This window comes from Phoenix dactylifera, chromosome 8 (genome assembly GCF_051530095.1).
Source record: "Phoenix dactylifera cultivar Ajwa chromosome 8, Ajwa_hap1_PhDact_Kaust_v1.1, whole genome shotgun sequence".
Lineage (NCBI taxonomy): Eukaryota > Viridiplantae > Streptophyta > Magnoliopsida > Arecales > Arecaceae > Phoenix > Phoenix dactylifera.
In genome coordinates this window covers 10,748,970-10,769,626 of record NC_143197.1, presented here as the reverse complement: position 1 = coordinate 10,769,626, position 20,657 = coordinate 10,748,970, and the positions used below count along the sequence as shown (strand labels likewise).

Below are 20,657 nucleotides of genomic sequence, written 5' to 3'. Positions count from 1 at the left end.
TCTTATCATTCTACACCAAATAAATAAATAAATCAAGAAGATGTTGTTTACTAGGCTTTTTTAATAAATATGTTTCTCATTCAAAATTCTTAATTAATTTAAAGATAAAAAAATATTTCGTAAAGTTATTACAATTCTTGCATCCTTGACCAATTAATAAAAGAAAGAATATTATTTCAAACATGAAAATGAAACTCAGTGTTGGAAGAGTTCTGCTATCCACCAATATTTCAAAGTGGCAACTATAGAATTTTATAAGTATTCAAATGTGATGTTTCAGACTTTGATATGTGTGAGAATCCAAGCGAACGTGTGTTTAGTTCCATATTGGTTATTTACCAAGAAAATCTTGCGTACTTATACGGAACTAAAGAAGCCAAAAAATACTTCTTGGCTAGCCATTTTGGATAAGATTTTGGATTGTTACAAATGGTATCACAGCAAACTCGATCCATAGCCTATGTGGACTAAGGGACTCTGCAGCATGGGTTTATGGAAGCCGATTACGAGCCTATTGGGGTGGTTATGATTAGATTTGAACGGATTTGAATCCTTAGCTTGACGAGAATGTCAAAGCTTGAACAAGAGAAATATGAAGGCCCGTGCGGGCGTGTGTTTAGTCCCACATCAGTTATTTGCCCAAAAAAATTTGGGTAGTTATACAGGACTAAGAAACCCAAAAAATACCTTCCAACTAACTATTTTGGATGAGGTCTTGGGTTGTTACAATATGTATCAAAAAAAATAACATTGCCTATTAAGCCTTTCTATCCTATACTCTATAAGATGTTGATTTCTTCTCTCTCTTCTATCTATCGTTTAGATGCTTGAAACATTAAGATGAAGGCCTTTTATTTGGCAAACTGATTCAAAGGAGATAGAACAAAGCATTTAATTTTCTATAATAATTATTATTAATATAATTATAATTAATTTAAATAAAACTTTATGTTTAATGGGTTGGGTCAATTAACGATATCAACAAGCCAATTTGGTGGTTACACCAACTAGATGGGAAAAGAAAAAGACTACATAGTCACAACTTAAAGACCCTTTTTAAAAGCTGAGTTTTGGTCAACCTCAGCTTGTCTCCATATTAATTCAGTCCACTCTTTATGGTGCATACTCATTAGATTATAAATGCCCAAATATGATCCAAATATCATGGTTCCCCTATTACTAAGGAGGGAAAAGGTATTATCCTTAGTGGTTATGCTAGGCTTACGTTAATTTAGATTAAACTCAAGTACACTTGGAGTAAAAATAACCTAATGACTTTTTTAGTCAAGATGAAAAAAGAAAGTAAGAAATTCTTTTTTTCAGTACTTCTAAAAATAAGAAACTTATGTTTTTACCACCACCACTTTAGCCATCATTGCAGCCGCCACCACCACTGCCGCCTTAGCTATTATCCTATCCTCATCGCCCCACCACCACCATCATACCATCACTATCATCATTTCCACCTTTGCCATTAGTAATGCTATTACTATTATTACTATCACCGTCTCCACCATACCACCATCGCTATAGCTGTCATCTCCTCCACATCTTTGGTACCTTTGCCATCCATCACCACCACTGCCTCACCTCCCCCACACCACCACAATCACCATCACCACCTTCGATATTCCACCATCATACCTACTACCAATACCATCATTATCTCCACTACTCTATTGCAACTAGTGTCATATCCATCATCATTGATATGTTTATTTTTTAAAAAATAATTGATTATATTAAACATATTTATATTTTTTGTAACGTAGAAAAATTAGAAATAAAATTTTTATTTTTCAATTTTAAAAATAGAAAAAAGTGAAAGCAATGCCAAATGGCACCTAAGTTTCCTAAAAGTTGCCTCCAAAATGTCTCCTATAAACAATAGTAAATAATATATGGAAATCAAATAGTAAACATTTTAGATGCTAATAACTTGTTACAATATTAGCTATCCAATATAATGCCTTTTTTCCTTCCAGCATGGGATCTGCCCCATAAATTCCAATCATCTAAACCATCCAATATCATGCCCCATTTTCTCCTTATCTCCATGATCCTTTATATTGTATTGTTATTAATTTTCATTAACCTTGCACAGTTTGACTCTTTATAGCACTCACATGCTTTGATTAATATAAAAAATCTTGGTTGTTTGCTTGAGATATCCATGAGTATGACTTCAGATTATGCTAATGGCTAATGTTTCTATGATTACTTGTATTTTTATTGTTTATTATGTTCGGCATTTGTTAGATGGACTTGTTCCCATCCATGAATCACTCTATTTATGATATTTAGGACACAATTTATTCTTTATCTATTCTTTATCTACATTACTTGACAAAATAAGGATAGCTCCTTTTTCTATGTTCAGAGAATCTCTTTTTTCTAAAATACAAACTACCAATATCTTAGGCTTACATTGATATGAAAATGACGCAACAATTATTCTTCCTTCTAGTGCACTGAAAGGAATTTCTACCCTTTGTTCGGATTTTATCTTTATTAAATTCCAGTCGAATATATACTGTTTGATTAATGTCAATTTGGACATGCATAAACAAATAAATCCGGGCCACCAATGATTTAAGCTCTGATATACTATGTCAAAGTAACATGGGGAGATCTCTGATACACAATTCACCAAACAAGACTTATGAGGGCATTCTCACTTGCTATAAAGAGAAGGATTGAAGCGAACGTACCAACAAAAGGTAGCGACTTCAATACAGTCACTGGTAAGGGAACTTCACAATGCTTGTCTGACCACATAATCTAACCAAACAAAGTCCAAGAGACCGGTTACTTCAGCTTAAGCTTCCACTAAATCCTTTTTCATATGCAAAGTCATAGTAAGATCTGCAGACTGTATAGTTGTCATTCACCTTCTCGATGGAAGAAAGTGAGATCAGCTAATAAGCATGCCGTTTTAAGGCTCTTTCTACTCCATATCCATGCCTGGATCTGCACCCACGTTTCCATCACTGAGACTCAAGCTGGAACACCTGGGCAATAGCTCCTGATATACATCCTGCCAAACAGATAATCAAGAGGAAGAATTGATCCTGTTAGACTGTTAGTCCAGCATAAGTTAAATGCTGCCAATGAAAAGATAATGTTGACATGCTTATATATATAAATTCAAAATATATATTCAAACATCTGCCATTGCGAGACACACCATGTATGCCTGAAGCGAGAGATGGGTATTTACATGTTTTTCTTTTAAATGGTATTCATACACGTTCAAAAACTGCGGCTCAATAGCCTGCAGGAAAACCAAAAAGTTGGTTTAGAATTTATACAAAATATGCTCAACTTTCTACGCTACATCACATACCAAAGCCTCAAAAGATTCCTCAAAATTAGATGAAACAGTGTCTGTCGTCATTTTCTATTATGACTTCACCTAGCCATATATCTAGACAAGCCAGCCTTCTTGATCCCATGGGACCACATGATGAATTTTCATATATAGCACAGGGGTCAGTAGATGAAAAATCTAGTTGCCAAAAGTAATATAGGCAAATTATGATTTTGATGGGTATTCCACCTGCATTTGATAACAATCATGGTGTGCAGGCTTCCATGTAGAGTTTAGGCTAACAGAGACTCGACCACTCCTAGTAAAGGGAATTGTTCCACATACCTTCAATGAAGTCTGTGTGGTAAAGGAACTGCTAAAAATCAAATAACGTGAAAGTCTCTCACTTTCCCTGTTCAAGCACTCTCCAACCTGAAGATTGCCGAAGTTCATGCTGATTCACCTGAATGGTCAAATTTAAATTCTTTTCCGGCAAATATGACATCAAAATTACCTTTAGCAAGTAATCTTCTAGGGTGCACTCCATGATCCTGTAACAATCTAGGACCTCATCCAAAATGGCTAGTCGGAAGTTATTATTTGGGTTCCTTGATCCTGTATAAGTACCCAAGATCTACCCAGCGAATAACCGATGTGAGACTAAACATACGCCCGCACGGGTCCTCACATACTCCCCCCGTTCAAGCCCTGACGTCCTCGTCGGGCTAAGGGATCATTTCTATTCAAATCTAATTACAAACACCACAATTGGCTCGTGGTCAGCCCCAATGGATCGGTGCTGCAGTGTCCCCTAGTCCACATAGGTTATGGGTCGAGTCCGCTCTGATACCATTTGTAACAACCCAGGACCTCACCTGTTCGTCCTTTCCTGTCTAACTAAAAATATGCTAAACAGATCGTTGTTAGAACCGACAAACAAAGTTTAAATTTAATTTTACTCTTACCTTTCCTACTCGAAGAATAGCTGTTGTAAGAGATCGATCCACAGGGAGGCGATTGGAGTTGCATAAAAATTAGAACGTTCACTCGGTTTTGAAATCGATTTTTGAATAATAAAAGAAAAACATTACTTCGGAGATGTGGAATGATTCTCTAGTCTATTAAAGAATATTTTCTATTCGAAAAATAAACAAAGAAAAGAAAGAGAACTTGCAATTGAAATTTGATGCAGAGTAGGGGTCGATTTCTAAAGACAGAATATAAATTAAAATCGTCAATCGAACTGCAAGGATTAATTCCAAGGTTATCTTAAAATTAAGAATTCTAGAATGCATATAATAAATTGTAGAATATTAAATTAAAACTTAGACATGTATTGCATAAAAGAAAAATTAAAAGATTTCATAAAGAAAACAGAAATTTAACTAAACCTAGAACAAAGTTTGCATGACAAGGAAATGATAGATTTGATAAAAAGAAAATTCATTACAAATAAAAGTGGAGATTGGAAACCTAATGTTTCTTTTCTTTTGCAAATAACATAAAAAAAATAAAACAAAGAGCTTCTCCCTCCCGTTAGAACATAAAGTATTTTTTTTTATATTCTTTTCTTCCCCAAAAACAGAGCTCCCCTGTTTTTCTTCTCAGCCGAAGCAGCCGAGCTCTCTCCTTTCTTCTTCTTCTTCCTTGGACCAGCCGGCTCCTACCACTCCGAGCTCTCCTCCTTCTCCTCCTTCTTCTCCTCTTATAGCCGCAGAGTTTCTTGAAATGGAATCACGGAAGGGGGATTTCGAATCCGGCTCGGGCGCTGGGATTTTGGGATGCTTCACGGCCGGCTGCGAGATCTCGGAAGGAGCCGATCTTGGCCTCGGTAGATGGTGGACCAGTCGCAGAAGGAAGGAAGCGCGTGGGATGAGCTGGGATGCGTGGATCCGGGACGATGGCCGCTGACATGGATGCGGTGGAGACGCGGTGAAGACGCGGTGCGGGATCGCCGGAGATTGGATTCAGACGCTTGGGATTCCGGGCGTTGCTGGCACGGATGCGGGACTTCCTTCTTTGGTTGCTGGTTTGGGAGCGGGATCGACGGGGAGGAGTCGATCATGGAAGGGATCCAGTGTGGATCGGCTGGAACACGGGATCTCGGCTTGCTGGCATGGTGGCTGGCACGGATGCGGGACCGCCGGGATCATGGAAGAGCTGAGAGCGTGATCGTCGGGAGGAAGGAGACGCGCGGGCGGCTTGGATCACGGAAGCGAATCGGGAGCTGGGATTTTCCTTGCTGGGATGCTTGCTTCAAGGGATTCCGGGAGGTGGGGATGCGGGCTGGTGAATTCTTTCTTCTCCCCTTCTTTCGCACGGGATCTGGCACGCGGTTGGGATGCTGAGGATTTTGCCGGGATCACGGATGAGAGGCGCGCTTGGATCTCGGGAGAAAGGAAAGGGCGGTGATGCACTGCATGCGGCTGGAGTGGAAGATGAATCGGGAGCTGGAAGACACCAAGTTCCGTCCAATTAGTCATATATAAAAAAATAGTATGATATGAAATTTGGCTTGTAGACGGGTCATCTATTCTGGCTCGAGGTCAAGTGCAATTCTTTCAAGTCATGGGTCACCCAGCACCTTATAGTTATGATATAGCCAATTTAGATTTGCCCAAAATTATTTTCCAAAAGCACAAAAGAAATGGACCCGATTCGGACCCAAACCCGACTCGGATCCGAACCCGACTCGGACCCGATTTGAAGTCAAATTTGTACTCAATGTGCATTTTATCTCTAATTTATACTAATCTATGTTAAACCCAAATATAATATTAATCCAGTGAATTTATCATTATCGGTTAACAACAACACTAATTTTAGTAACATGTAGGTCGCACTTTTGTGCTCTCATCACAACCCCCAACTAGCTTATTGCTAGTCTTTAGCAATTCAGTGCGAAAATGATAAAATGAGAGAGCAAAAGTGTTATTTATTATATAAATATCCTAAGATAAATACTCACTTTCGTAGAGCATTACGATTGCACTTAGCATGTGCAACAAGCCGTTAAACCCCTAGGTTACCCTAGTGGACGAGTGTTGTCTCGTGAGGGTTTGCAGTGAAGTTACCCACAAACTTCCCAAAATAAAATTTGGTTTGTGAAATGAAAGTCTTATTTCAAGTACATAACTGATAAGAATTTCAAAATCACACAAGGTTTTAATTACTAAGTAGCCCAATTTCTAGGTTAGTATGCAATTTAAGTTGAAGTTATTAAGTTTTCCGTTAGGAAGTTGTAAGACTTATTTATACTTGAGTGCTCAGTGAAGTTTGGACCATGCACAAGCTAAGGTTTTGGATCTCCAAAATATCGCAAATATTAGTAGTTTTCAAGAATTGGTTGGACAAGACCTATTTGCTGATTCAAAATCATCTTTTCTGCAGGATTTCGAGAGTTGTGGATGTTTACTTTAATACCTCATGGGCTTTATCTGTAATATTCCAGTTTACTCGAATTTTTACAACGACGGCTTTCACACTATTGTCTTTCTTAAGGTCAATATACATTTTTTTTTTCATTTTTACACTAATTTTTTTGATTTTTTTGATTCTTTTTTTTGCATTAAAGAGAAATGATAATGTATATATTGTGCACTTTTACTCTTGTGATGATTCCTCCATGTAGCGAGCAATTAGTCGACAATTCTCACACCAGTTGGCATGAGGTGTCGGGCATCAAGACTCCCCTACGGACCTATGCTCGGGTTCCTCATCACAAGCCCGCTGACCTTTGACAATAGGTAGCCCTTTTCGATGTACCTGACTAAATCCACCATCTTTTTTTTTTTTGGATCAGAAAAAGATGGTTCATCAGGATTCGAGGTTGCTACCATATTCTCAACACAATGTCAAACCTATACCTTAGAAAATGCAGGTCAGATGTGTTGTGAAATTCAAAGCACTAATTAGCTTACAACTCACTAAAAGGAACTTAATAAAAAGAACTCACTTTGCACTACTTCCAACTAGTCATTGGGCTCTTAGATTTTATATACCTTGTGTGTTGTATATATATATATATATATATATATATATTTTTTTTTTCAAAAATTTTAACTAAAAACTTTTTTTTTTAATAAAATTTCAAATTCAAATGCGTAAAAATACCCCCAAACCTAAATCTAACATTGTCCTCAATGTTAAAGAAAATTTAATGCAGTAAGAGGACAGAGGAGAGGTTACCTGATATGGGTGGGTAAATTGAAAATTGGGGCAAAATCTCCCAAACCTGCATGTTAGTATTTTTTTTTATAGAAGATATTTATATGTTGGGTTGCCTCCCAAGAGCGCTAAGTTTTATGTCTTCAGCCAGACAATTCTAATTCATTCATGATAAACAGGGTCGGTCAGAAGTGTCTCCTCAACTTCTGGACTTAGATACTCAAGGTATGGTTTTAAACGATGTCCATTGACTTGAAAGAACCTACCATCCTTGGTATTGCATATTACTACTGCACCATGCGGGTGCACTTTCTCTACTGTGTATGGGCCAGTCCAGCGAGATTTAAGTTTTTCAGGGAATAGATGTAATCGAGAATCATATAGAAGGACTTTTTGTCCTTGGTGAAATTCCTTACGAATGATCATTTTATCATGCATGATCTTCATGCGATCTTTGTATCTTTTGGCACACTCGTAAGCATCGTTTCTAATTTCTTCAAGCTCATCGAGTTGAAGCTTCCTATGTTCTCCTGCTTTGTCAAGATCGAAATTTAAATGTTTAATAGCCCAATAGGCCTTGTGCTCTAACTCAACAGGTAAATGGCAGGCCTTGCCATAGACAGTTCTATATGGAGACATTCCAATTGGTGTTTTGTAAGCCGTCCGATATGCCCACAGTGCATCTGTTAGCCTAAGAGATCAATCCTTCCGAGATGTATGAACAGTTTTTTCAAGGATGGTCTTGATCTCCCGATTGGAAATTTCGACTTGTCCACTTGTTTGTGGATGATATGGTGTACTGACCTTGTGATTAATGTTGTACTTTCTCATAAGGGCTTTAAAAATTTTATTACAAAAATGTTTCCCCCCATCACTAATGATAGCACGAGGGGTGCCAAAACGAGCAAAGATAGATTTTTTAAGGAACTTGATCACCACTTTGTGATCATTGGTCTTACACGCGATAGCCTCAATCCATTTTGATACATAGTCAACTGCCACAAGAATGTACTGATGCCCAAACGACATAGGAAAAGGACCCATAAAATCAATACCCCAAACATCGAAAATTTCTATAATTAAGATAGGGTTCAGGAGCATCTCATTCTTTCTCGAAAGTTTTCATAATCGTTGACATCGATCGCAAGATTTACAATAGTCATGCGCATCTGGAAAAAGTGTGGGCCAATAAAATCCGCACTGCAAAACTTTTGCAGCAGTTTTCTTCCCACTAAAATGACCACCACAAGCATGGTCATGACAAAAGAAAAGGACATTCCTTTGATCGTGTTCAGGGATGCATCGTCTGATGATTTGATCAGGACAGTATTTGAACAAGTATGGTTCATCCCAAAAATACCATTTTACACGAGCTAGGAAGCGAAATTTCTCTTGTTTGGTCCATGAACGGGGCATTCGTTCAGTAACTAGATAGTTGACTACATCAGCATACCATGGAACATTGGTATGGGAAATTATCATTAATTGTTCATCAGGGAAGGTCTCGAACACAGGTAATGATTCTGCAGATGACTCAACAATTAGTCTGGACAAGTGGTCAGCTACTACATTTTCAGATCCCTTTTTGTCTCGAATTTCGAGATCAAATTCCTGGAGCAATAGGATCCAACGAATGAGCCTTGCCTTAGCATCCTTCTTTGTGAGAAGGTACTTAAGGGCGGCATGATCAGAATAAATAAGAACCTTAGATCCTATCAGGTAGGGGCGGAATTTATCTAGAGCAAAAACAACTGCCAACAATTCTTTTTCAGTGGTGGAATAGTTGAGTTGGGCGTCATTTAGAGTTTTGCTTGCATAATGAATAACATGGGGAAGCTTCTCTACTTGCTGACCTAAGACAGCACCTATGGCATAATCGGATGCATCACACATGATTTCAAAAGGACGACTCCAATCAGGACTCCTTATGATGGGTGCTGAAGTTAGTTCAGACTTTAGTCTTTCGAAAGCAGTTATACAAATTGGCGAAAAATTAAAAGTAGCATCTTTCGCCAACAAATCGCATAAGGGTTTCGACAATTTACTGAAATCCTTGATAAAGCGGCGGTAAAAACCCGCATGCCCTAAAAAGGATCTGACTTTCCTAACAGTTTTGGGAGGTGGCAATTTAGCAATTAATTCTACTTTGGCCTTATCCACCTCAATTCCCCTTTGTGACACAATGTGTCCTAAAACAATATATGATTCTACAATGAAATGACACTTCTCCCAGTTAAAAACTAAGTTTTTCTGTTTACAGCGTTCTACAACAAGTGTCAAGTGGTGTATACATTCCTCAAAATTGGATCCAAATACAGAAAAATCATCCATGAAAACTTCTAAAAATTTCTCCACCATGTCGGAGAAAATACTCATCATACACCGTTGGAATGTAGCTGGTGCATTGCATAGCCCAAAAGGCATGCGACGATAGGCAAAAGTGCCATAAGGACAGGTGAATGTGGTTTTCTCTTGATCCTCACGTGCGATAGGGACTTGGTTATATCCAGAATAACCATCGAGAAAACAGTAATGGGAGTGGCCAGTTAGCCGTTCTAGCATTTGATCGATGAAGGGTAGAGGAAAGTGGTCTTTCCTAGTCATGGCATTAAGCTTCCTATAGTCGATGCATACTCGCCATCCCGTTTGGACTCGAGTAGGGACTAACTCATTGTGATCATTTTTCACCACAGTGATGCCAGACTTTTTAGGTACGACTTGAACTGGGCTTACCCATTGACTATCAGAAATAGGGTATATAATCCCTGCATCTAAAAGCTTGATGACCTCGGCTCGAACTACGTCCTTCATGATTGGATTAAGTCGCCTTTGTGGTTCTCTAGAAATTTTTGCATCTTCTTCTAGATGGATTTTATGTTGGACCACAGAAGGACTAATCCCCTTAATATCAGCTATAGACCAACCGATAGCTTCCTGATTCTTCGTAAGGATACTTAACAGCTTCTCTTCATGTTCTTTAGTTAGATTCGATGCAATTATAACAGGTATGGTCTTGTTTTCTCCAAGAAATGCATACTTCAAGTTTTCGGGAAGGTCTTTGAGTTATAGTTGTGGAGGTTTGACATTGGATGACACTAGCTGAGATTCCGAAATAGGCAATGATTCAAACTTGGTGGCCCATCTGCTAGTATCCATCACAGGAATGGAATCTAACAATGCATTATCCTCTTGACTTAACTCGCAATCTTGACCAAAATTAGCCAAACATCTTTCTAATGGGTCAGAATAACTCGACTCTTCAAAAGAACTGCTAATTATATTCTCAATCATGTGAATTTCTTCCAAATCGTCCATCTCAGTTGACTGACTACTACTATGAAAAACATTGAGCTGGACAGTCATGTTTCCAAAGGCTAGAGTCATTATTCCATTTCGGCAACTAATCACAGCATTTGAAGTGGCCAAAAATGGTCTACCTAGGATCACCGGGATGTGACTTTCTGGATTTTTTACTGGTTCAGTTTCAAGGACTACAAAATCCGCAGGGTAGTAGAATTCATTAACTTTTACAATCACATCCTCCACAATTCCTTTGGAATACTTCACAGTCCTATCTGCTAATGACAAGGTAATATTTGTGGACTTTAATTCCCCCAAACCTAGTTCGGTGTAGATAGAATAGGGTAATAGGTTCACACTTGCTCCTAAGTCTAATAGGGCTCTCCGAATGATGGTTTCTCCTATTTTAATTTCAACAGTGGGGCAACCAGGGTCCTTGTATTTTGGGGCAATCTGTTGTTGAATAAGAGATGAGGCTTGTGCCGCCATCACAGCTTGCCTAGGAATACTGGTTTTCCTTTACACCGTGGTTTGGTCTTTTAAGAATTTTGTATAGGAGGGGATCTGTCTGATGGCATCTAGGAAGGGTAAATTTATTTGAATATTTTTAAAGACCTCCATGATTTCATCGTACTGAGATTTTTTCTTTGAGTCTTGTAGTCTACTAGGAAAGGGAGCCTTAGGTGTGTAAGTTTCTATTGGTTTCTCCTCTATTCCTTGTGTTCCCTGTTCTTGTGCCTTTTTCTGGGTGGGGTTTGGTTCATGCTTTTCTTCTTTTTCTTGCACAGGAAGTTGGACTTTGTTGTCCACTTGCTTGCCAGACCGTAAAGTGGTAATTGCCTGGACTTCATGGGTAGGGTTTCCATTAGAATCAATCTGAAACTGGCCTCTCGGCCCTTGATTCTGTTGCCTACCAGGGTTAGGTACTGGCTGACTTGGCAATTCACCTCTCTTCCTATCCCCTAGAGAGTTAGCTATTTGGCTCAGACTAACCTCAAGTTTTGCAATCGCTTGCGCATAGAATTGATTAGTCTGGGTTTGAGCTATGTTGGTCTGTTGTTGCTGTTGGATGAAGTCTTGTTGCTGCTTCATCATGTTAGCCATCATGGCTTCTAATGATGTAGTTTGCTAAGGGATAGGGGCACTATAAGTAGGAATAGGTGGAGCCAATGATTGGTTTATTTGTGATGGACCTATCCTGGAAAAATTCTTCTGAAAACCTGGTGGACCACCTTGATGCTGAATAGGTTCATTTTGCTTGTATGAAAAATTTTGGTGGAACCTATTATCAGGGTGGTAGACTGGGCTGAATGAATTGGGAGTGGGCTTCTTGAAGGCACTATATGAGTTAAGAGCATTTGCCTGTTCAGCCTTAATGTTGGTAAACTAGGACAACACTCCACTAGATGCTCAGAACTATTACACAAGATACATAAACTATGTGACTCGTGATCCACTTTCATGATGGGATTTAACTCTTTATATGAACTCGGACTAGTGGAAACAGTGAAAGCATCAAACTTTTTGCTTAAGTTGTTCATTCCAGTCACCAGATTGGACATGACATTTTTTAGTTCTGGGTCTGCTTTCATTTCATAATTACCCGATTTTCTAGATCCGAACTCATCTCTATTTACTTCCTCACCATAGCTACTCCAATTTTGGGCGTTCTCGGCTAAGTCAACAAGAAATTCATAGGCTTGATCCGGGATTTGGTCCATGAACCTACCTTTGTGCATGGACTCGATCATGTTTCTATGTGCCGGAGGTAGTCCTTTGTAAACGAAATGTACTAGATCAGCCTTGTCAAGCCCATGGTGGGGGCACTTGACCAAAAGATCATGGAATCTTTCCCATAGTTGGGAAAATTCCTCCTCAGATTTTCCTCTAAAAGTTCTGATTGCATCCTTAATTTTTTCAGTTTTTACCATGGGATAGAACTTAGCCATGAACTTCCTAGATAGTTGTTCCCATGATGTGATGGAATTTGAAGCTAGGGAATATAGCCATGCAACAGCACGATCCTCTAAAGTCATGGGAAATAACCTTAATTTAATACCCTCTTCATCTAAATTTTGATTTCTAAACGTTTGACAGATTGTCAAAAATTTGTTTAGATGAATGTAGGGTTGTTCACTCTCGAACCCATGAAACTTGGGTAACATGTTTATTGTTGCAGCCCGAATCTCGAATTGGGCTGCATTATTAATTGGTAATACTATGCAAGTAGGGGGACTAGCGGATGCGGGTGCAAACAATTCATTTAGGGTTCTAATATGTTCATCCATTGTAGAGATCGACGGTTGGTTTACAGTTCGCAGGTTGTGATGAAAAGTTCTTTCAATCTCAGGATCAAATGGGGTTAACTTATCCCTTAATGACCTTCTACCATGCATACATTTTCCACAACTTAATTAGATTCGACTCCTACAATGAACGAAATCCTAAAAGAAGAAAAGGGCTAGACACAGATGACCACAACCAACACCACACAACAATTTGACCCTATTAGTCTTAGAACTAAGTGAGGTTTAGTAGCTTCTTAAATCTAGTTGCACAGAGATGTATCAGGTTAAGAAGTTCCTGAAATTCTCTCCTAGATTAGACAGCTCCTAATCTCCCTTTCAGATTAAGCTTGAGCTTACCAGTTAAGCAATCCAGTAATCAGTGACCAAGAAAGTCCCGGGGTGTGTGGTGGTGCCAGAAGGGATACACCGATACCACAATACTCGTAACAGTTCTCACTGTTGTAAAACTTTTCTAGACATCACCAATTACTAAATTCTCACTGGAGTGGCTTTCAGCCGCTTCTTTCCAAGAGCCTAATTGAGCTCGAAAACCCTAAGGCCAACGTCTAATTTGATTTTAATTTAATTTGGCTTAGGATAAGTATGCAAGGTGGTGATTTTTGGGCTAAGGACAGGTAATGACTTCCCGACCTTATCTTTTTAATGGGTTTTGCCCTTAATTACTTTATGCAAATGCTTAATACTAAATGCAGCAAATAATCAATATTTTTTAAAGTTTATGCAATGTCATTAGGTTGTATTGATTAAATGAGCAATCAATAAATTTTTTTTATTTATTTATTTTTATAATTTTTTTATTTTTATTTTTATTATTTTTTTTTTAGCAATAACTTGAATGTAAACTAAACACAATTCTTATGCGTCAGTCAATCTCCGAATGCCCGTTGAATAAGCTCTGGAGATTACTCCGTGAGGAGTCCCAATAGAGGTATGATAATCTCGGAGGATTGCACCCTGTCAATTACTAGCAAAAATAATAATTTTTTTATATATTTTTTTTTGATTTAATTAAAATTTTTTTCTTTTTAAACTTCAAATTTCGAATCTCAGAATTCAAATTTTGAATTTTAAAAATTTTTTGAATTTTTGAAATTTTTTTATTTTAAATTTTATTTTTTTTGAATTTTAAATTTCGAATTTCAAATTTCAGAATTTAATAACTACGAAATTATTAACTAGAAATTATCAAAATAAGAAAAATTAATAAAAATAAAAATAAAAACTTACTACCGGAGTACGTTCACTCCGGGCATCCAAAATTTGATTTGATCTTCGTGATTGTTCTTGCTTCTCGATTTGCCTCCCCGGCAACGGCGCCAAAATTCTGTTCGTCCTTTCCTGTCTAACTAAAAATATGCTAAACAGATCGTTGTTAGAACCGACAAACAAAGTTTAAATTTAATTTTACTCTTACCTTTTCTACTCGAAGAATAGCGGTTGTAAGAGATCGATCTACAGGGAGGCGATTGGAGTTGCATAAAAATTAGAACGTTCACTCGATTTTGAAATCGATTTTTGAATAATAAAAGAAAAACATTACTTCGGGGATGTGGAATGATTCTCTAGTCTATTAGAGAATATTTTCTATTCGAAAAATAAACAAAGAAAAGAAAGAGAACTTGCAATTGAAATTTGATACAGAGTAGGGGTCGATTTTTAAAGACAGAATATAAATTAAAATCGTCAATCGAACTGCAAGGATTAATTCCAAGGTTATCTTAAAATTAAGAATTCTAGAATGCATATAATAAATTGTAGAATATTAAATTAAAACTTAGACATGTATTGCATAAAAGAAAAATTAAAAGATTTCATAAAGAAAACAGAAATTTAACTAAATCTAGAACAAAGTTTGCATGACAGGAAAATGATAGATTTGATAAAAAGAAAATTCATTACAAATAAAAGTGGAGATTGGAAACCTAATGTTTCTTTTCTTTTGCAAATAACATAAAAAAAATAAAACAAAGAGCTTCTCCCTCCCGTTAGAACATAAAGTATTTTTTTTATATTCTTTTCTTCCCCAAAAACAGAGCTCCCCTGTTTTTCTTCTCAGCCGAAGCAGCCGAGCTCTCTCCTTTCTTCTTCTTCTTCCTTGGACCAGCCGGCTCCTACCACTCCGAGCTCTCCTCCTCCTCCTCCTTCTTCTCCTCTTATAGCCGCAGAGTTTCTTGAAATGGAATCACGGAAGGGGGATTTCGAATCCGGCTCGGGCGCTGGGATTTCGGGATGCTTCATGGCCGGCTGCGAGATCTCAGGAGGAGCCGATCTTGGCTTCGGTGGATGGTGGACCAGTCGCGGAAGGAAGGAAGCGCGTGGGATGAGCTGGGATGCACGGATGCGGGACTTCCTTCTTTGGTTGCTGGTTTGGGAGCGGGATCGACGGGGAGGAGTCGATCGTGGAAGGGATCCAGTGTGGATCGGCTGGAACACGGGATCTCGGCTTGCTGGCATGGTGGCTGGCACGGATGCGGGACCGCCGGGATCATGGAAGAGCTGAGAGCGTGATCGTCGGGAGGAAGGAGACGCGCGGGCGGCTTGGATCACGGAAGCGAATCGAGAGCTGGGATTTTCCTTGCTGGGATGCTTGCTTCAAGGGATTTTGGGAGGTGGGGACGCGGGCTGGTGAATTCTTTCTTCTCCCCTTCTTTCGCACGGGATCTGGCACGCGGTTGGGATGCTGAGGATTTTGCCGGGATCACGGATGAGAGGCGCGCTTGGATCTCGGGAGAAAGGAAAGGGCGGTGATGCACTGCAGGCGGCTGGAGTGGAAGATGAATCGGGAGCTGGAAGACACCAAGTTCCGTCCAATTAGTCATATATAAAAAAATAGTATGATATGAAATTTGGCTTGTAGACGGGTCATCTATTCTGGCTCGAGGTCAAGTGCAATTCTTTCAAGTCATGGGTCACCCAGCACCTTATAGTTATGATATAGCCAATTTAGATTTGCCCAAAATTATTTTCCAAAAGCACAAAAGAAATGGACCCGATTCGGACCCAAACCCGACTCGGATCCGAACCCGACTCGGACCCGATTTGAAGTCAAATTTGTACTCAATGTGCATTTTATCTCTAATTTATACTAATCTATGTTAAACCCAAATATAATATTAATCCAGTGAATTTATCATTATCGGTTAACAATAACACTAATTTTAGTAACATGTAGGTCGCACTTTTGTGCTCTCATCATCACCCAAAATGGCTAGCCGGAAGGTATTATTTGGATTTCTTGATCCTGTATAAGTACCCAAGATCTATCCAGCGAATAACCGATGTGGGACTAAACACACGCCCGCACGGGTCCTCACAGATCCATTCAGAAGCCTTTTGAGCATGATAAGTCTGAGTACATTCAAAAATGCCTTTTTCAAATTCCTTATAAAAACCTTGAACTGCCATTCCAGCATCCATTATGAAACCCATAAAATTTTGTAATAGATCAACATCAATCTTCTGTCCTTCACGTTCTTGACGAATCTGAAATACAAGAATTACTCAACAATATAACCAAATAGGAATAGCTTATATTCACAAATTAGAGACATAAATGCAGCTAGCAGCATACCATAGAAATTACAGCATTTCTTATTTTGCGACTTAATGCTGGACAGACCTGAAAGTCAATGATGTAGATGATGCAGATCATAGATGAGTAAATTTAAGTTCACTAAATAAATGCAAAAGTCATTATCCTTATCTAACAGTCAATAATAGATAACAAAAACAAGCCTAAAGTGTAAGAATTACCAGATTGCAGAAGCAACTAGCAGCAACATTCTTTAGTGGAGGAACTGCAGCCTGAGTGGTATAATAACGTTCAAGGTAGCTAAAAATGAATGACTGCAATCTAACCATAACTTGGTAGTTTGACCACATTCCAACAAGCTCTTGCAACAAAGCCTCATTATCTTTATCCATCAAAGAGGGCAAAACTTAATGGTGGAAGAAAAATACCATAATCAAGGTTAATTTAAGGGTTGAACCCAGAATTTCTCAAAGATGTATATGGCCAGGGTAAAAAATAAAATCATGGAAAGATAAAAAAATTGAAAATAATGGATAAGAAACCTATGGATATCTAACAAAATCTTCTGCAAAGTCTCCTAGGCCTAGTAACAAATTTTTTGGACTCACTGAAGATTTTCCAGTTACTTGGTGTTTCTGCCATTAAAAATCATTCTTCTATCAACGTTTTAGCAAAAATTACAGTTATATCATGGTTTCTGTTAATGCTCTATGATAGAGTAGAGATGATAAATTTGCCTGTTCATTAGAATGTTTCCGATATTTTTGTTTGACTGTTTCTTTATTCCTTGTTTTCTACTATCTAATGTTTTCCAAAAATATCTTTTATAATATTACTGAATTTCAAGGATTTGTCCTGAGCGAGATTATAACAGATTTTCAATTTGTTACTATGCTCCTGTCAATCCGCACTTATACTGATTAAACAACATCCCAGTTAGCAAGTTATCCTGTTCCACCTCCATTGTCAGATGACCACATCAACACCATCCCAAAGCGCATCCACGGTTCTACATTTTCAGACGAGACTGGAATTTCATCTTTTAAGAATTTAGTGATATTGGATAAGCTAACTTAATCCAAACTAGTAAAGTTTAATTCCACACATATCAATCAACAAACATTAGCCTAACAATCAAAAACACAATTATTCCTTATTTCTAAATCCTAACTATCCTAAGAGCCTAATTAAGGAACTGGTGGATAAGATCAACAAAAGATGGATAAAAAATTGCAAAACTAACATGTCAAGTGCTACAGTAGGTCTAGTTTTCAAAATATCAGTCAATTTCCAGCATAAAATTGATTTTGTAATCATTATTGTGCTCGTGCCATGCAAGCATTCATCTCAATATCTGCTGTTCTAACAGCTAGCTGCAAAGAGTAACAGACCTGAAACTCAAAGGTTGTCAGCTATGTTTCCAATTGGAATAATGCTATTCCAAAATGAGGAGTAAGTTCTGACTATTAGGGAGATATGGAAGGATGTTTCCACATTATTGCAGAATAAATTTAGAACCCAAACTAGTGGAGATATAAAGAGTATTTGATGCAGGCATGCACGAGTACCCTGTAACCCTTTTAAACAAGAATAAGGACCCAAGGCAACAATAAATTGCCAAATGGTAACAAGAAGACTATCATTACACAATCTAGTTGAAAAATTAAAGAGGAATCAAGTACATCAACATTATGGTGCAACAGTGCAACAACACTGGCTGATGAAATCGCATCTACATCTTGGTGGTTTACATGAACAATCCAACAACAAGATTACCATCCTAGAAAGTATTGTTTCAAGATTGGTGATGCATAAAACTAAATGAATTTAAGTCAAAAAAAGTCAACTGGACAATTGTTATAGAGATACTCTTTCGATATCTGTAGGTTTTGAAATAACATATGAAAAATTTGTAGCAATCAACTACAATGCAAGCAAAAAAAAATTATTTCCTTGTTAATAATGTAAATGGATCGAGATGATGTTCTCGACTCAACATTTGCTCATTGTGAAACAAGGACTGTGTAACATCAAAATATCAAGAACAAACTATATCAATTATCCCCTAGAAACAAATTTGTCGAAAGCAATCAGTCAACAAGCAAAACCTCTGCCACAAGGAATATTCAGCATCTGAATGCCAAGAGAGGAAATATAGAGAGAGAAATATGAAGAAGAATAAAAATTGCAAGGTGATTTTGGCTGGAATCAACATGAAATGCAAATTGGTCTAACTCCTATACACAGTAAGTTTGTTGGTAATGGCGGCTAGAAAATTGGTATCTTCAAAATGCCGGACAACACACGACAACCTTTTAGTTCCAGAGCAAATCAAGTGTTTCAAGGAGGAAGAGGTTGGAAGTCAATTTCAAATGATAGTTAAAGAAAACATTTCAAGGAAATGAGGGAAACTGAGAAGAACGTGCAATGCATGGAATCAGCAAGATGACATCACTAAAGAAAATGAAGAAATTTCATATAGTGAAGAATTAGATTTGTTGAAAGTCTGAGACATACTTAAGGGGTAAGTTGGAAATTTACTTTTCCTAGGTATTTCTAAACATAAAAACAAAGATGGCCTCCCCCCCAGAAGTTGAAGCATTCCATGCTTATCCTTAAATAATATCAAAGATTGTTCTTAAGGTATGAAGATCCAAATCTCAAAGAGAGAGTTAAGAAGACACCAACTGCAATGATTTAAATTTTTGTACAACCTAAGTAGAGAAGGTTGAAAATGGAAGTTTAAAGCAAGGTTCACCGTACTGGCACATATTGTTCCATACCGGGCATACCGTACTATACAGGTACCAAACCAATACTTGATATGGGGGGCGTGCCAAGTATAGATATGCTGAATTGATCCGTACCGATACTGTACCAACATGGTGCCAGTACAATTACCGTAATCGGTATTGCGAAACCTCAATTTAAAGGATGGTATGTATATGAAGAAATGGATAAACATGCTTATTTAATATAGTTTTAAAATTTTTAAAGGCCAGAAGATTTACTTCAGAGCTGTGCAGCAAGCAAACATAAGTTTTCATCATGGCCAATTCTGCAGAAAGAGAAAGTAGACAAAGGACCACAAGCACAGCATGCTGATTATGTAAGATGAGTTTTCTTACATAGGATTTCAAGATTGTAGATCATATCAGCAGGACATAATTATAAGATTGTAGATCTCAAGAGGCCGGAACATTTACTTCCTCATATCAATCAATCATTATACCAACAGCCTAATTACCAAAGTTAGATCCAAATACAGCATGAATTTGAATAAGCAGTCCTGTTTTGCTTATTTTACAAGTTTGAAACATTTTGGATGAACTATACAGACAGACAAGATATTTTCAAGAATTGTGCTGTGTTTACTTATTAGATGTCTATTTTAATCGTTCAGTTGTAAGATCTGTGTACTTGTTTTGCAGATCTGTTAAGATCTTCCAGAACATAGCTGGACTAGGATTAGTCCAAAATGCGGAATAGCATTGAAAAGTACTAGATAGATATAGAGGGTTGTTTTGGTCATTTTATGTGGACCCCAATGAAGCCAGCTAAACTGCCATCAAATTTTTGTATTGAAAAGGAGGCATGACTTCATGTCCTTTCAGTATTTTCTGAATACCCTTTTTATTTTTCTGAAAGATCTAGGTTTTCGGTATTTACCCCAACTCTCCCATATTCTTCTTCCAGTTATTGCTCTATCATTAAATATTACTCTGCATCGTTATGCAAAAGAAAAAAAAAGGGAGAGAGAGATATGAATGCACACCAAGAAATTAAATCCCTCCTCCACATCAAAACTTGACAGATTAAAATATCAAGGGGATATACAAGACTGAACTCAAGTCAGATGGCTTTAAGAGACCATGTTATTCTATATCTGTCATATTATCTTCAGAAAACTATCTTCAGTCTCCATAAAACATATTTTAAAGATCACTCTAGTGATTTTGACAAGTGGTCGACAATTTTTCTCCTATTATGTGCTTGTAATATTCCGACTAACATTTCTATAGGAAACAATTGTCAACAA

The 20,657-nt window shown here is 37.7% G+C and overlaps 1 protein-coding gene and 1 long non-coding RNA gene across 4 annotated transcripts in view; both read right to left on the bottom strand.

The window, feature by feature from the left end:
• Nucleotides 1-2,431: 2,431 nt before the first annotated feature.
• LOC148702660 (uncharacterized) overlaps nt 2,432-20,657 on the bottom strand; it is a 31,784-nt gene continuing 13,558 nt past the window's right edge. Inside the window, exons 1-4 of one of the 3 annotated variants that reach the window (XR_016396147.1) lie at nt 3,825-4,218; nt 3,656-3,742; nt 3,188-3,274; nt 2,432-3,037 (exon numbers count right to left, since the gene is read on the bottom strand). This is a non-coding gene — a long non-coding RNA (uncharacterized LOC148702660). Of the gene's footprint in view, nt 3,038-3,187; nt 3,275-3,655; nt 3,743-3,824; nt 4,219-20,657 lie in introns of those variants that run through there. The other 2 variants (XR_016396148.1, XR_016396149.1) reach the window with 2 other exon arrangements.
• Nucleotides 16,294-18,144, bottom strand: LOC149752965 (cullin-1-like). The gene is made up of 3 exons (XM_088702768.2): nt 16,840-18,144; nt 16,658-16,705; nt 16,294-16,569 (listed from the first exon to the last, which is right to left on the bottom strand). The coding sequence occupies exons 1-3, from the start codon at nt 17,008-17,010 to the stop codon at nt 16,309-16,311; spliced, it is 480 nt and encodes a 159-aa protein (XP_088558894.2). The 5' UTR covers nt 17,011-18,144; the 3' UTR covers nt 16,294-16,308.

What these genes read in the sequence shown, in the direction of transcription:
- LOC149752965 (XM_088702768.2), bottom strand. Translation starts at nt 17,010, where the DNA reads ATGGATAAAGATAATGAGGCTTTGTTGCAAGAGCTTGTTGGAATGTGG. An exon ending in CTAGTTGCTTCTGCAATCTG is followed by an intron (nt 16,706 to 16,839) that starts GTAATTCTTACA and finishes ATTGACTTTCAG; the next exon opens with GTCTGTCCAGCATTAAGTCG. An exon ending in GAAATGCTGTAATTTCTATG is followed by an intron (nt 16,570 to 16,657) that starts GTATGCTGCTAG and finishes CTTGTATTTCAG; the next exon opens with ATTCGTCAAGAACGTGAAGG.